Source organism: Neoarius graeffei, chromosome 18, assembly GCF_027579695.1.
Source record: "Neoarius graeffei isolate fNeoGra1 chromosome 18, fNeoGra1.pri, whole genome shotgun sequence".
NCBI lineage: Eukaryota > Metazoa > Chordata > Actinopteri > Siluriformes > Ariidae > Neoarius > Neoarius graeffei.
Genome location: NC_083586.1, coordinates 62,511,255 through 62,528,996, shown reverse-complemented (window position 1 = coordinate 62,528,996; position 17,742 = coordinate 62,511,255). Strand labels below are relative to the sequence as shown.

The 17,742-nt window shown below is 44.4% G+C and overlaps 1 protein-coding gene across 1 annotated transcript in view; it reads right to left on the bottom strand.

Moving 5' to 3' along the window:
* LOC132865815 (B-cell receptor CD22-like) overlaps nucleotides 1–4,657 on the bottom strand; it is a 78,813-nt gene extending 74,156 nt beyond the window's left edge. The window contains exons 1-4 of the mRNA XM_060898316.1: nucleotides 4,378–4,657; nucleotides 3,035–3,295; nucleotides 2,862–2,949; nucleotides 2,741–2,786 (exon numbers count right to left, since the gene is read on the bottom strand). Of these exons, the coding sequence (XP_060754299.1) occupies nucleotides 2,741–2,786; nucleotides 2,862–2,949; nucleotides 3,035–3,295; nucleotides 4,378–4,636 (654 nt within the window). The 5' untranslated portion in view covers nucleotides 4,637–4,657. The remainder of the gene's footprint in view (nucleotides 1–2,740; nucleotides 2,787–2,861; nucleotides 2,950–3,034; nucleotides 3,296–4,377) is intronic.
* Nucleotides 4,658–17,742: the final 13,085 nt, after the last annotated feature.

Below are 17,742 nucleotides of genomic sequence, written 5' to 3'. Positions count from 1 at the left end.
TACAGGCATGCTTCTGTATTGGAAATTACAAAATGGGCTCAGGAATATTTCCAGAGAACATTATCTGTGAACACAATTCACCGTGCCATCCGCTGTTGCGAGCTAAAACTCTATAGTTCAAAGAAGAAGCCGTATCTAAACATGATCCAGAAGCGCAGACGTCTTCTCTGGGCCAAGGCTCATTTAAAATGGACTGTGGCAAAGTGGAAAACTGTTCTGTGGTCAGACGAATCAAAATTTGAAGTTCTTTATGGAAATCAGGGACGCCGTGTCATTCGGACTAAAGAGGAGAAGGACGACCCAAGTTGTTATCAGCGCTCAGTTCAGAAGCCTGCATCTCTGATGGTATGGGGTTGCATTAGTGCGTGTGGCATGGGCAGCTTACACATCTGGAAAGACACCATCAATGCTGAAAGGTATATCCAGGTTCTAGAGCAACATATGCTCCCATCCAGACGACGTCTCTTTCAGGGAAGACCTTGCATTTTCCAACATGACAATGCCAAACCACATACTGCATCAATTACAGCATCATGGCTGCGTAGAAGAAGGGTCCGAGTACTGACCTGGCCAGCCTGCAGTCCAGATCTTTCACCCATAGAAAACATTTGGCGCATCATAAAACGGAAGATACGACAAAAAAGACCTAAGACAGTTGAACAACTAGAATCCTAAACATGGCCTTGTCCCAACTTTTTTGAGATGTGTTGTTGCCATGAAATTTAAAAATCACCTAATTTTTCTCTTTAAATGATACATTTTCTCAGTTTAAACATTTGATATGTCATCTATGTTCTATTCTGAATAAAATATGGAATTTTGAAACTTCCACATCATTGCATTCCGTTTTTATTTACAATTTGTACTTTGTCCCAACTTTTTTGGAATCGGGGTTGTAATACATCACAGGATTTACGACTATAGCTACAGTGGTGCTTGAAAGTTTGTGAACCCTTTAGAATTTTCTATATTTCTGCATAAATATGACCTAAAATATAATCAGATTTTCACACAAGTCCTAAAAGTAGATAAAGAGAACCCAGTTAAACAAATAAGATAAAAAATATTATACTCGGTCATTTATTTAGTGAGGAAAATGATCCAATATCACATATCTATGAGTGGCAAAAGTATGTGAACATTTGCTTTCAGTATCTGGTGTGACCCCCTTGTGCAGCAATAACTGCAAATAAATGTTTCCGGTAACTGTTGACCTGTCCTGCACACCAGCTTGGAAGAATTTTAACCCATTCCTCTGTGCAAAACAGCTTCAACTCTGGGATGTTGGTGGGTTTCCTCACATAAACTGCTCGCTTCAGGTCCTTCCACAACATTTTGATTGGATTAAGGTCAGGACTTTGACTTGGCCATTCCAAAACATTAACTTTATTCTTCTTTAACCATTCTTTGGTAGAACGACTTGTGTCCTTAGGGTCATTGTCTTGCTGTATGAACCACCTTCTCTTGAGATTCAGTTCATGGACAGATGTCCTAACATTTTCCTTTAGAACTCACTGGTATAATTCAGAATTCATTGTTCCATCAATGATGGCAAGCCGTCCTGGCCCAGATGCAGCAAAACAGGCCCAAACCATGATACTACCACCACCATGTTTCACAGATGGGATAAGGTTCTTATGCTGGACTGCAGTGTTTTCCTTTCTCCAAACAAAACGCTTCTCATTTAAACCAAAATTCTATTTTGGTCTCATCCATCCACAGAACAGTTTTCCAATAGCCTTTTGGCTTGTCCACATGATCTTCAGCAAACTGCAGACGAGCAGCAATGTTCTTTTTGGAGAGCAGTGGCTTTCTCCTTGCAACCCTGCCATGCAGACCATTGTTGTTCAGTGTTCTCCTGACGGTGGACCCATGAACATTAACATTAGCCAATGTGAGAAAGGCCTTCAGTTGCTTAGAAGTTATCCTGGGGTCCTTTGTGACCTCGCCGACTATTACACACCTTACTCTTGGAGTGATCGTTGTTGGTTGACCACTCCTGGGGAGGGTAACAATGGTCTTGAATTTCCTCCATTTGTACACAGTCTGTCTGACTGTGGATTGGTGGAGTCCAAACTCTTTAGAGATGGTTTTGTAACCTTTTCCAGCCCGATGAGCATCAACAACGCTTTTTCTGAGGTCCTCAGAAATCTCCTTTCTTCGTGCCATGATACACTTCCACAAACATGTGTTGTGAAGATCAGACTTTGATCGATCCTTCTTCTTTAAATAAAACAGGGAGCCCACTCATGCCTGATTGTCATCCCAACTGATTGAAAACACCTGACTCTAATTTCACCTTCAAATTAACTGCTAATCCTGGAGGTTCACATACTTTTGCCACTCACAGATATGTAATATTGGATCATTTTCCTCAATAGATAAATGACCAGGTATAATATTTTTGTTTCATTTGTTTAACTGGGTTCTCTTTATCTATTTTTAGGACTTGTGTGAAAATCTGATGATGTTTTAGGTCATATTTATGCAGAAATATAGAAAATTCTAAAGGGTTCACAAACTTTCAAGCACCACTGTATGTTTCATGATGAAAAGTGCCTCGACCCTGGTGTTTTCCTCATATTCAGTATAAAGATGCACTGTGTCTTGTGGAGATTATCACTGTTTTCCAGGTAAGCATGAGGGTTTTATGTTGCTGTCCTAAGTGGTTAGAAAAAACAAAGGACTATCGAGGCAGTAAGTCACACTGCGTCCCTCTGTCCTGTTACAATTCACTTACCTGACTGGACGTGGCATCATCAGCTGAACCTCGTCTTCTCTTTCTCCTAAAAAGCCACAATAATCAGAGGGCTCATATTGCAGACATTTGAAGCAAGTTGATGAAAAATACATATGCTTACCACATGAATAAAACACCAATGATGACAAATAAACATCCAAATCCAACCGTGACTCCAAGAACTACATACTGAACGACACTTCTGCTCCCTGTGTGCAGACAAATATTAGTCAGCTATAACTCATTCATCTTTATCAATGCTACAAGTGCTATTTGTTATAATAACTGTAATACCATTTACAGTGAGAGGCACTGCAGCTGCTCTCTGATTCCCGTATTTATTCTGAGCCACACAGTAAAACCATCCACTGCTGTTGAAGCTCAACGTGAAGCTGTAACTCTGTCCAGATCCTACAGGTGAGCTTTCATTCACCTTATACCAGCTGTAGGTCTCCACAGGTGGGTTCGCATCACTGCTGCAGGTCAGAGTCACTGAACTGCCCTCCACCGTCTCACCAGAGGGACTGATGGACACGGAGACACTCTTTGGAGGATCTAGAGATAGAAATACAAACTGCACAATATGAAGAGGTTTTTCTTTTTTTTTTAATAATTAGAAAATGAAAGCCGTCATTACTTCATGTTTTACTGCAGTAACACATTAATTTTCCTAACGAGTAACAGCAGTGAAATTACTGAAAAATGTCAAAAATAAATAAAATCACAAACAGTAACTTTTAATTAATTATAACTTCTTTTGGTCATGTTAGAGTTAGAAAAAGTTACTGGGTAAACTAAAATAGTGTGTGTGCTCATATACATGTGTGTATGAATGTTGAATGTACGAGTGTGCTAGTGTACAAGTATGCTAATATACGCATGTTAATATTAAAAATATTCTCGCATGCAAGTATGTAAGCATGTTGATACACATGTACGCTAATATTCAAATATTTCAGCATGCTAGAACACTAATGAGCATGTATGCTAGTCTGGTGTGCAAGTATGATAATACACATGTATGCTAATGTTAAAATATTTGAATGTGAAAGTATGCTAATACACGTGTGTACTAATTAAAAATATTCTAGCGTGCGAGTATGTAAGTATGCAGATCCATGTGGATGCTTGTATGCGAGTAAACTAGTGGGTAATTATGCGAGTCTGCAGTTAGCTGCTGTGCAAGTCTGTGAGTCTGTCTGCATTGTGCAGGTTTAATCCACAGACACATTTAACTCTAGATACCGAGAGAGAGAGCGAGGCCACTTTAATTACTGACACATGATGTAATGAGACATGTTTGCTTAATGAGCAGCTAATTTATCATCATGGTGCCTTGTACAGTTTTGGAGCGAGTTGGCTCTCTGAGAGATGTGAACTGTTCATATCTAAATATCTTTTCTGTAAAAGAATAATGAAGTTCTCTCTGCAGTATTCTGTAGGACTAAAGCCGTTAATCATGTCCAGTGTAAACCTGATCAGAATGCATCCAGTGAAACTTCACATCAACTGATGACTTGTTGTGTTGCTGTGCTGCTGGTTCCTGCTTCATTACTGATGGGATTCATTTTACATGTGGATTCAGCACCAACTTTGTGTTGCTAGTTTCATGAGTGAAAGAATAAATCTGGACTTACATTGGACATCAAGAGTGACAGCAGGGGAGCGATAATCTTCTCCCTGTGCAGCACAGCTGTAATCACCTGAATCCCTCTGACTGACTGGCCGCAGACGGAGAGGGTTAGAGGAGGAGGATAAAAGATTTCCACTTTTGTACCAGGAGACAGTCGGGCTGCAGGTGATTTTACATGTGAGAGTGACTGTCTCTCCCTCAACCACTTCATCAGGAATCATCTCCACCTGAAGCTCTGAGGCTGAGAGGAAAGAGGAAAACATGCAGTGCAGCCTGTGGGGATTAGTGTCTGTTCTCCTGTTATTAAATCACATCATTTAGCTTCCGAATCATAAACTTACTGCATTTTAACTAGCAGATATTAGCTGAGGGGAGACATGCCTCATGTTTATACTATAAATATAAAACACAATGTACATTTCATTTTAACCTTCATTATTATTATTATTATTATTATTATTATCTAGCTCCAGATTTCTGTAAAGTTGCTCTGTGACACTGTCTGTTGTTAAAAGCACGATGCAAATCAAACTGAATTGAACTGAACTGCCTCCCCAAATACAGCGAGCACATGTTCATGATTGTTCTGTATAATTAGCTGTCAGTGGTTCAGTGATTAATGATGCTGTTTTATGGAAGAAAGTCATTTACTGTTCCTTTTAATGTTAAATAAATATTAATCCACTTTGTATGTCATGTATGTGACTGGTATCCCAGTGTTCCGGGATAAAGAGGTTACTGAATAGAGGAGTGAATGAATGACCTCCATGTAGACTGACACTTTCACACACTTCAAAAGTCGTTGCTTGGTTAATTAGTCAGTGAGGAGATGCTGAATATCGTGGGTGCAGTAAACACTTTTTATGACGACCTCAAGTTTATTGAAGTAATATGTGGCTGAAGTTACAGTTTTCTCTACAGATTACACCAAACACCAATCCAGGACATTAAAACTGAATTTAAACCACGTAGCTACTTACAGCTCAGACTGAGCCGCTGCACATAAAGAACAATATACTGCCATTTCACTCTCACTCTTTACAAACGTGTTTTAATTATTAATTGTATATATTTGCAACATGGGATTATTAAAAAATGAGTAACTGTTTATATCTTCAGGGTGGGTAAGTACTGTGGAGTCTCTTCTGCACATGTGTGAGGTGGCGTCTGAACACGTGTTTCATGAGGTTTTTTAAAGGCCTTTTTAGGACCGCAATCTGCAACAATATTTTCACATGCAGTAGGACAATAGGACATGTGGACAACAACCCTGATTCTCTACCATGACCTCTAGTCGACCTTCTCTCTTCAAAGTCCCTTGATTACTAATGACGCTCTCCTGTCTACAGTCAGATGTCTCTCTTTAAATAGGAATGCCAAAACACACTTTGCCAGATCTCACTCCAGCAGTGTGTCTGTAGCGAGTCGAAGCCTCCTCGATCTTATCGATCTGATCTGTTAGTGATGTCAAAATGAACCTTTCTAAAGTTTTCCTTCAACTGGATCTATGAAAGGTTCCTGACTGGAAGCTTTTAAACACTGTGCACACTAGTGCCATCTGGTGGTCAGAATGATAAAGTGCACCTGTTACTGTACTGGGTGGCAGTGCCTGCTTCTGTGTGCTTTTGGGTTACAGCTGATACATTTTCATACAGAATAAATGCAACTGGTGACACTAAATAATGTCCTTTGAGCATAAATATAATTTTAAGAATTATTCAACACTTCTAAAATATCTGTTTATAGGAATGCCAAGTAAGACGCATAACAGTATTTATTCATATTAAACCCAGACCAAGTGCTTCATCTAACACTTCACATGAAAGACTGGAGAACGAGGTGGGATATGTGTAGCCCTGGTCAAGGGTTATGGTTAGGGATAGATGACTTGCAACCGTGTGATTAAAATGTGCTATGTTACGAGTGTCCACCATGATGGTGGATATACAAAGCAACTCTGATGGCAGCTGCTGAAAGTGTGTCTGTAAACAATGCTGAATTTTCTCAGTATTACCACGATTTGATCGGTTGAGCGAAGATAGATGTGTGGTTTTGACCCATATTATTTAAAAAAAGTCAGGCTTTTCTGAAGATAAGACACTTCTACCGACACTCAAGTATGAATACAGGTCATTTCATCCCATGGCCATTTCATCCAAAGCCTTTTTCATACACACGATCAGTTATTTTATGTTTCGGGTAAGTCCAAGCCAAAAACACCCAATATATAGATAATTGGTTGCAGCAATATTTTTATTTTAATGGTGGAAGTTACTGATGAAAATATATGTAAATCTAAATTAGTTTTCAAAATTTCAGCTTTCTAGACCCAGAGGTTTTTTATTTATGCCATTTTGAAAAATTACTAAATTAGACTAGAATGTACCCCCTAAATCCTCGCCAGGCTTTTTAAATGCATTTTTCTCAGCTTCTATGCTACACAGAGGTTTGAAATTTGGTAAATTAGCTAATCTGGAAGGAAAACATAAAGCTATCTATCTAGAAAATCCTGGCCATAGGTACTTCCAAAAAATGCTAAAAATTAAGAAAAAACACACTCGCGAGTGGGGTTTAAGGCCCTAAAAAACAAATGTATTCATCTCCTATCACTAGCTGGTCTTATTATAAACCAGATTGCCTGGTCACTTCTATAATGGGAGCTCTCTAGATAGAGTATTTACAGAAATATGGCAGATTCAATTCCATACCCCACCAAAAGTATCATATCTTTAAGACCCTGAATGGAAATGAAGCACAGGGAGCGCAGGTCTGCAACTCGGTAAATCTCATCTCATTATCTCTAGCCACTTTATCCTGTTCTACAGGGTCGCAGGCAAGCTGGAGCCTATCCCAGCTGACTACGGGCGAAAGGCGGGGTACACCCTGGACAAGTCGCCAGGTCATCACAGGGCTGACACATAGACACAGACAACCATTCACACTCACATTCACACCTACGGTCAATTTAGAGTCACCAGTTAACCTAACCTGCATGTCTTTGGACTGTGGGGGAAACCGGAGCACCCGGAGGAAACCCACGCGGACACGGGGAGAACATGCAAACTCCGCACAGAAAGGCCCTCGCCGGCCACGGGGCTCAAACCCGGACCTTCTTGCTGTGAGGCGACAGCGCTAACCACTACACCACCGTGCCACCCAACTTGGTAAATAGTTTCATTAATTCAGTCACTACAAACATATGAAGTGTCCTCTTATTTGTGCATCATTCTCTTTTTTTCAATCCCAAATCATCCATTTTTAATGCCCTCAAATTTGTTGTTTTTGCTGTTACATGTACAGTTCACAAATAACCAGAAGTGGACAAAGAACCCAACTTCATTACTTAAGTCAAAGTACAGATCCCACCGGTCCAATGTTACTCTGATACAAGTGAAAGTTCTCCAGTCAATTTTTTACTTAAGTTAAAGTACTGAAGTACTTGCTTTTAAAAATACTTGAGTATTAAAAGTAAATTTTCTGTCAACGCATCATTATCATTGCTTACAAAACCTAATGCCGTTACCAAAGACAGAAATGTGAATTCACAAAATGAACGCATGCTGTGGCATCATGGCGGTTTAATGTTAAGCTAGCTAGTCAGCGAAGCTCCACCTCACATGCTAGCAAACTCTTTTCAAACTCAAAATCATATTGGGTATCTAACGCTACTAGAAAAGAAAGATTCCTACATTCTGTTTATTTGGGAAGTTTATGCTAAAACATTTCTGAAAGCACTTCAGATAAGTTAACGTTACTCATGTTAGTGTAACTCTGTTTTTACATGCTAACTAACAGTGTCCTAGTTAACTAGCTGTGTCTAAACATTAGCTGTGGACAAGGCTACGGCAACTTGGCGGGCAAATCCATAGAAAGTCATTTGACTAACCAGACTGCATAGCTATTGTAATGTTATCGCAAGCTCTAAAAGCACAGACAACTTCACTGCAAGCTTGTTAGTTTTTTCTTTTTTATCAGACATCTAATTTTTTAGGTTTGTTTACCTGACATGTTTCGACGTACGACTGTCGTCTTCCTCAGAGCGTCACCGGATGTTATTGGTGACGCATCTTTTATCGGCTGATGTTTCCGAAGGCGTGGCCTTCCTGTCTGGATTGACAGGTCGGTCACGCCTTCTACTGTCAGTTCGTCCCCTGCAAGATGGCACTCCAGGTATGGGAGAGCATGTATGCTCCCTCATCTCGGTTGATGGTCCTCGGACTTCGCTTACAGATCTCCATGGCCTCCCTGATCCAGCGCTGATGTTTATTATCTTCTGTGCGGATGACTCTGGCATTCCCCCAGTCCATAATATGATTTTCCCTTTTGCAGTGATCTGTTATGGCTGACTTATAATTTTCCTGTTGTGCCTTTTCTTTTATTGTTCGGGTTTGTCTTGTAGCTGTCTCCTTTTCGCACTCTTTCTTATGTTCATTTTTTCTTGTGTTGAAACTCCTTCCTGTCTCCCCGATGTAAGTTTTATTGCATAATTGGCATGGAATCTCATATAAGGTGTTGCATCTGTTGTCCAGATGTATTCTGTCTTTGGGATGAACCAGGATCTGACGGAGTGTTGTGTGTGGTTTGACAGGTGTGTTAATGTTGTATTTCCTCATTGCTCTTTGAATGCGTTCCGTTATTCCTCTGATGTATGGTAATGTAACTACTCCCCTGTGTTCTTGTTTGTTGGTCTGTTTTTTTCTTTTTCTTCTGTGTTTTATTGTTTTTGACCTGTTCTGCCCCTTTGGATATTGCCCATTGTGGATATTGACATGCCTTCAGTGCGTGTTGTATATGTTGTTCTTCCTGTTCTTTGTCCTGTGCATCTGTAATTATTGCTGCGCATTCATGTAATGTTCTAACTACAGATATTTTGTGCATTATGGGGTGTTCGGAAGTCCAGTTTAAATATTGGTCGGTGTGTGTGGGTTTCCTGTGTACTTTTATTTTGATGTCCCCCTCTTCTGTGTGATGTATTTTTAAATCCAAAAATGCTATTGACTGCTCCGTTTCCTCTTCATGTGTGAATTTTATATTGCCGTTATTGTCTATAGTATTGAGATGGTCGGTGAGTTGTTGAGTGTATCCCCTCTTTGCTTTTTCCAATATGTCATCCATATAACGTTTCCAGAGTGTTGGCCTGTATTCCGCTGGTATTGTAGTGAGTGCTTTCTGCTCCAGGTCTTCCATGAAAAAGCCGCACATGATGGTTGATAGTGGGTCTCCCATGGCAAACCCTTCCTTTTGTCTGTAAATTGTGTTCCTGAACTGAAAGTATGTGGATGTGGCGATGAATTGAAGGAGTTGCGTAATGTCTTGTACAGTGAGGTTTGTGCGTTTCTTGAGCGTCCAATCTGTTTTTAATTTTTCTTGTACTACCTGTATGGTGGCTTCCATGGGTGTTCTGGTGAAAAGAGATATGACATTGTGTGAAATGAAAACTTCGTCTTGTTGCATTTTTATGTTTTTTAGTTCTTCTGGCAGTTGTTTTGAGTTTTTGCAGTGTTGGTCTGTGAGTCCTAGTAATGGTTTAATTATTTCAGTGAGTGCTTTTGATAAGTTGTATGCCACTGAACCAATGCTATCTACTATGGGGCGTAATGGTGTTCCTGGTTTGTGTATTTTTGGTGTACCGTAAATCCTGGGGATAACATTGGCTGTGGGTACTAAATGACCGAGGACCATCAACCGAGATGAGGGAGCATACATGCTCTCCCATACCTGGAGTGCCATCTTGCAGGGGACGAACTGACAGTAGAAGGCGTGACCGACCTGTCAATCCAGACAGGAAGGCCACGCTTTCGGAAACATCAGCTGATACCATAAAAGATGCGTCACCAATAACATCCGGTGACACTCTGAGGAAGACGACAGTCGTACGTCGAAACATGTCAGGTAAACAAACCTAAAAAATTAGATGTCTGATAAAAAAGAAAAAACTAACAATATTCAATATAAGACATAATGAACGTAATCGAAAGATTCACTGCAAGCTTTCTCTTGGAATAAAACGTTTATCTCCCTCAATATGCTTTCGCAGGTTGGACGGCGAGTTTTTGTAGGCCGTGATGTGGTTCGTTTTCGGCAAACATTTAAAACAAAACAAATCTTTAATCTTTTCAGAAAACTGAACCATGGGTTCATGGGCGTGTGCATTCTCCAGAAGAACCGCCTCCTTCCATTCTGCCATCAACTGATCAGGTTAAATAACGCTGTTGAGAAATCACTGAACTTGATTTTATCCAGTCTATGGATGTGATGTGACCCTAGTGATTACTGATAGACTGTCTCAGTGTCACCTGTGAAAAAAACATCACGTTTTAGAAAGGAAAAAAACATCCACTTTCTAAGCTGCTTCATAGTAATGAGTAACGAGGACCTTGAGAGAAATGTAGTGGAGTGAAAAGTACAATATTTGTCTTTCAAATGTAGTGAAGTTAGTCACAAGTTTCCAAAAATAATAATACTCAAGTAAAGTACAGATACTCAAAGTATACTTAAGTACAGCACTCAAGTAAACGTACTTCATTACTGTCCACCTCTGCAAATAACTATCTGCTTTACCATGAAAAAGTAATTTAAGCTCACAGATGCAGCACTCTCCTATTCATATGCTTGTCATGACTAATATTGGGTGTATTGTCTGTTTACAGTTGCATTTCTGACAGAGACTATATCAGTATTTATAATTTTCCATAGATCATGTATACACCAGTGTTTTAAAATACATGTATATAATTTATCACTTTTTATTTGATATTTCCTTTCTGTTTTCAGATCTGAGTGATCTTTAACATTGCTCCTGTTCAAAGATCCAAACTTATCGTCTCGAGTGTAGATCGTACCTGTAACAAACTTTTGGTGCTGGAACTCTATAAATAGAACTAACAGCTAGTTCCTTAATAATATCGCCCAAAATGTGTTTGGTCCCTGCACCAGGCACAAATAGAAGGGCACGACAGTATAAGCTTAGCATTTGCAGAATTCAATGCTAATAACCTTTAATAACATCTGAGACTTCCTCATACAGAAAATACTAAATCCTTGACTGATCACTAATTTGAGTCTATATTAAAAATGACTCCTCTAAATACACAACAAATTCGAGGGCATTAAAAATGGATGATTTGGGATTGAAAAAAGAGAATGATGCACAAATAAGAGGACACTTCACATGTTTGTAGTGATTGAATTAATGAAACTATTTACCGAGTTGCAGACCTGTGCTCCCTGGGCTTCATTTCCATTCAGGGTCTTAAAGATATGATACTTTATGTGGGGTATGGAATTGAATCTGCCATATTTCTGTAAATACTCTATCTAGAGAGCTCCCATTATAGAAGTGACCAGGCAATCTGGTTTATAATAAGACCAGGTAGTGAGAGGAGATGAATACATTTGTTTTTTAGGGCCCTAAACCCCACTCGCGAGTGTGTTTTTTTCTTAATTTTTAGCATTTTTTGGAAGCACCTATGGGCAGGATTTTCTAGATAGATGGCTTTGTTTTCCTTCCAGATTAGCAACATATAGAAAGTTAATTTACCAAATTTCAAACCTCTGTGCAGCCTAGAAGCTGAGAAAAATGCATTTAAATCCCCAAAAATACCTGGTGAAAATTTAGGGGCTACATTCCGGTCTAATTTCAGTAATTTTCAAAATGACCTAGTTCATTAAATACACAGAATACAGCCCCAAAATTTTATCAGTACATATTTTACCAGTATCTATTACCATAAGCTCTCACAAAGAAAATTAATCTGATGCTGCAACCACCATCTGGTCATTTGGCAGGGACCTACCCTTTCAGGTATTTGTTTGTTTGAAAAAAGGAGGAATTCTCAATGGAATTTGACCGAAACAAAAGACATTTTTGTAAAGCGAATGAGTGCCATAGTATGGATCACATTAAATCTTTAGGCGCAGAACAATGCTCTCATGGGGGGCTTTGTTTGTGAATCCCAGGCCGAGGCGCGGTCCTACCGACCCGAGACCACGCGCTTTCCAAGGGGGAGGCTTAGAGAGAGGTGCCGGTCAAATGTGGCCTCGCTGTGAGCTCCGTTTAATCTTGTTAAATCTTTAGGCGTGGAGCAGCGTTCTCGTGGGGCTTCGTTCATGAACACAGGAATACCTGGAATATAAAATAATTGATAGTGCGTATGAAAAGGCTTTGGACGGAATGCCTGAACTATTGGATGAAGTGTCCTGATCCCCTCGTCTTTGTTCCATACTGAGCCTCAGGGTTTCCTCACCCTCTTTCTGAATCACGGACGGAATTCTAAAAAATCGGAACGTGCTACGGTCACGAGTACTGCTGTGACCACAACCACATACAGCACAGAGATATGGCAGAGCTAAAATACCGCTTAAAGCAGTGGCAAAAAAAGAGAGAGTCATGCATGCGTCACTGTTTTGTCTGGTATGTGCTTGACCCCACGTTTGTATTTCCACCAACATGGCAGACTTCCGGGTTTCTATTTTGCTATGTCGTCCCTTGCGAGTCAAAGACAGGGTTAGGGGTGGGGCTACACATGCCCCACCTTGCTCTCCGGGCTGCAGCCGGGTTCTTCTCACCGAGTTGTTGAGTTTTGTACCTTCAATCACTGTTAACGAGTGAGATAACTAAAGCTAGCACTCATACAGCTCTTTATTGAGACATTTTCTTTGTGGAAAATTTAACTTCCTGAATGGAAAACCGTGGTACTAATGCTGTAAATCTAAATATTTTTATGGTGAATAAAGTGCAGTGTGTTATTATTATTTGAGTTGATGTGGCTTACCTCTGACAGAAAGAAAAACTCCAGGTACACCTTGAAACTGTCCACCAGATATGTTTGTGATGAATGTGAAGTAGTATGTGCCTTGGTCCTCTTCTCTCACATCACTCAGTCTGAGACTGCAGTTACTCAGTGTGTCTCCGAGGTACTGAACCCTGTCTCTGTACTCTGGGGCTGAAGACAGATTAGGAGGCTCTTTACCGCTTTGAGGCAATTCTCTGGTCCAGAAAGCTTTCTCAACTTTAGACTGAGTTGGATATGTTGGATATGTATATGTGCAGCCCAGAGTCACTGTAGATCCGTTTCCAGCACAGATGGAGCTCGGTGTGTAAAACACAGCCCACTGCTGAGAAACAACACCTCCTGCAACATGAAATGCAGAAACATGTTGATGATGCACATGCAGGCCTCAGACAGTGAGTAAACCTGCATAAACTCTCCAGTGTAACAATCTGAGCTCATTTATAACTAAAAACACACAGTGAGAGGGTCCACAGGTCACACATTACAGCAGGAGAGAGAGAGAGAGAGAGAGAGAGAGCACTAAAGGGGGGAGAGAGCACTAAAGAGGGGGGAGAGAGAGAGCACTAAAGGGGGAGAGAGAGGGCACTAAAGGGGGGAGAGAGAGAGCACTAAAGGGGGGAGAGAGAGCACTAAAGGGGGGGAGGGAGAGCACTAAAAGGGGGAGAGAGAGAGCACTAAAGGGGGGAGAGAGAGAGAGCACTAAATTTGGGGAGGGAGAGATCACTAAAGGGGGGAGGGAGAGAAAGCACTAAATGGGGGGAGGGACAGAGCACGAAAGGGGGGGAGGGACAGAGCACTAAAGGGGGGGAGGGAGAGAGCACTAAAGGGGGGGAGGGAGAGAGAGCACTAAATGGGGGAGGGAGAGAGCATTAAAGGGGGGGAGGGAGAGAGCATTAAAGGGGGGAGGGAGAGAGCATTAAAGGGGGGGAGGGAGAGAGCATTAAAGGGGGGGAGGGAGAGAGCACTAAAGGGGGGAGAGAGAGAGAGCACGAAAGGGGGGGAGTGAGAGAGCACTAAAGGGGGAGAGAGCACTAAATGGGGGGAAGGAGAGAGCACTAAAGGGGGGAGGGAGAGAGCATTAAAGGGGGGGGAGGGAGAGGGCATTGGGGGGGAGGGAGAGGGCATTAAGGGGGGGAGGGAGAGAGCATTAAGGGGGGGAGGGAGAGAGCATTAAGGGGGGGAGGGAGAGCACTAAAGGGGGGAGGGAGAGCACTAAAGGGGGGAGAGAGAGCACGAAAGGGGGCAGAGAGAGAGAGCACTAAAGGGGGGAGGGAGAGAGCACTAAAGGGGGGAGGGAGAGAGCACTAAAGGGGGGAGGGAGAGAGCACTAAAGGGGGGAGGGAGAGAGCATTAAGGGGGGGAGGGAGAGAGCACTAAAGGGGGGAGTGAGAGAGCACTAAAGGGGGTTAGAGAGAGAGCACTCAGGGGGGGAGAGAGAGAGCACTAAAGGGGGGAGAGAGAGCACTAAATTGGGGGAGAGAGAGCACTAAAGGGGGGAGAGAGAGCACTAAATTGGGGGAGAGAGAGCACTAAAGGGGGGAGAGAGAGCGAGAGAGCACTAAAGGGGGGAGGGAGAGATCACTAAAGGGGGGAGGGAGAGAAAGCACTAAAGGGGGGGAGGGAGAGAGCACTAAAGGGGGGGAGGGAGAGATCACTAAAGGGGGGAGAGGGAGAGAGCACTAAAGCGGGGAGAGGGAGAGAGCACTAAAGGGGGGGAGTGAGAAAGCACTAAAGGGGGGGAGGGAGAGAGCACTAAAGGGGGGGAGGGAGAGAGAGCACTAAATGGGGGAGGGAGAGAGCATTAAAGGGGGGGAGGGAGAGAGCATTAAAGGGGGGAGGGAGAGAGCATTAAAGGGGGGGAGGGAGAGAGCATTAAAGGGGGGGAGGGAGAGAGCATTAAAGGGGGGGAGGGAGAGAGCATTAAAGGGGGGGAGGGAGAGAGCATTAAAGGGGGGGAGGGAGAGAGCATTAAAGGGGGGGAGGGAGAGAGCACTAAAGGGGGGAGAGAGAGAGAGCACGAAAGGGGGGAGTGAGAGAGCACTAAAGGGGGAGAGAGCACTAAATGGGGGGAAGGAGAGAGCATTGGGGGGGAGGGAGAGGGCATTAAGGTGGGGAGGGAGAGAGAGCACTAAAGGGGGGAGAGAGAGAGAGCACGAAAGGGGGGGAGAGAGAGAGAGCACGAAAGGGGGGGAGTGAGAGAGCACTAAAGGGGGAGAGAGCACTAAATGGGGGGAAGGAGAGAGCACGAAAGGGGGGAGGGAGAGAGCATTAAAGGGGGGGGAGGGAGAGGGCATTGGGGGGAGGGAGAGGGCATTAAAGGGGGGGAGGGAGAGATCACTAAAGGGGGGAGGGAGAGAAAGCACTAAATGGGGGGAGGAACAGAGCACTAAAGGGGGGGAGGGACAGAGCACTAAAGGGGGGGAGGGAGAGAGCACTAAAGGGGGGGAGGGAGAGAGAGCACTAAATGGGGGAGGGAGAGAGCATTAAAGGGGGGGAGGGAGAGAGCATTAAAGGGGGGAGGGAGAGAGCATTAAAGGGGGGGAGGGAGAGAGCATTAAAGGGGGGGAGGGAGAGAGCACTAAAGGGGGGAGAGAGAGAGAGCACGAAAGGGGGGGAGTGAGAGAGCACTAAAGGGGGAGAGAGCACGAAATGGGGGGAAGGAGAGAGCACTAAAGGGGGGAGGGAGAGAGCATTAAAGGGGGGGGAGGGAGAGGGCATTGGGGGGGAGGGAGAGGGCTTTAAAGGGGGGGAGGGAGAGAGCACTAAAGGGGGGAGAGAGAGAGCACGAAAGGGGGGGAGTGAGAGAGCACTAAATGGGGGGAAGGAGAGAGCACTAAAGGGGGGAGGGGAGAGCATTAAAGGGGGGGAGGGAGAGGGCATTGGGGGGAGGGAGAGGGCATTAAGGGGGGGAGGGAGAGAGAGCACTAAATTGGGGGAGGGAGAGAAAGCACTAAATGGGGGGAGGGACAGAGCACTAAAGGGGGGGAGGGAGAGAGCACTAAAGGGGGGAGGGAGAGATCACTAAAGGGGGGAGGGAGAGAAAGCACTAAAGGGGGGGAGGGAGAGAGCACTAAAGGGGGGGAGGGAGAGATCACTAAAGGGGGGAGAGGGAGAGAGCACTAAAGCGGGGAGAGGGAGAGAGCACTAAAGGGGGGAGTGAGAAAGCACTAAAGGGGGGAGGGAGAGAGCACTAAAGGGGGGGAGGGAGAGAGAGCACTAAATGGGGGAGGGAGAGAGCATTAAAGGGGGGGAGGGAGAGAGCATTAAAGGGGGGAGGGAGAGAGCATTAAAGGGGGGGAGGGAGAGAGCATTAAAGGGGGGGAGGGAGAGAGCATTAAAGGGGGGGAGGGAGAGAGCATTAAAGGGGGGGGAGGGAGAGAGCACTAAAGGGGGGAGAGAGAGAGAGCACGAAAGGGGGGGAGTGAGAGAGCACTAAAGGGGGAGAGAGCACTAAATGGGGGGAAGGAGAGAGCACTAAAGGGGGGAGGGAGAGAGCATTAAAGGGGGGGGAGGAGAGGGCATTGGGGGGGAGGGAGAGGGCATTAAGGGGGGGAGGGAGAGAGAGCACTAAAGGGGGGAGAGAGAGAGAGCACGAAAGGGGGGGAGTGAGAGAGCACTAAAGGGGGAGAGAGCACTAAATGGGGGGAAGGAGAGAGCACTAAAGGGGGGAGGGAGAGAGCATTAAAGGGGGGGAGGGAGAGGGCATTGGGGGGGAGGGAGAGGGCATTAAAGGGGGGGAGGGAGAGATCACTAAAGGGGGGAGGGAGAGAAAGCACTAAATGGGGGGAGGGACAGAGCACTAAAGGGGGGGAGGGACAGAGCACTAAAGGGGGGGAGGGAGAGAGCACTAAAGGGGGGGAGGGAGAGAGAGCACTAAATGGGGGAGGGAGAGAGCATTAAAGGGGGGGAGGGAGAGAGCATTAAAGGGGGGAGGGAGAGAGCATTAAAGGGGGGGAGGAGAGAGGCATTAAAGGGGGGGAGGGAGAGAGCATTAAAGGGGGGGAGGGAGAGAGCACTAAAGGGGGGAGAGAGAGAGAGCACGAAAGGGGGGGAGTGAGAGAGCACTAAAGGGGGAGAGAGCACGAAATGGGGGGAAGGAGAGAGCACTAAAGGGGGGAGGGAGAGAGCATTAAAGGGGGGAGGGAGAGAGCACTAAAGGGGGAGAGAGAGAGCACGAAAGGGGGGGAGTGAGAGAGCACTAAAGGGGGAGAGAGCACTAAATGGGGGAAGGAGAGAGCACTAAAGGGGGGAGGGAGAGAGCATTAAAGGGGGGGGAGGGAGAGGGCATTGGGGGGAGGGAGAGGGCATTAAGGGGGGAGGGAGAGAGAGCACTAAATTGGGGGAGGGAGAGATCACTAAAGGGGGGAGGGAGAGAAAGCACTAAATGGGGGGAGGGACAGAGCACTAAAGGGGGGAGGGACAGAGCACTAAAGGGGGGGAGGGAGAGAGCACTAAAGGGGGGGAGGGAGAGAGAGCACTAAATGGGAGGAGCTAGGGAGAGAGCATTAAAGGGGGGAGGGAGAGAGCATTAAAGGGGGGAGGGAGAGAGCATTAAAGGGAGGAGACACTAAAGG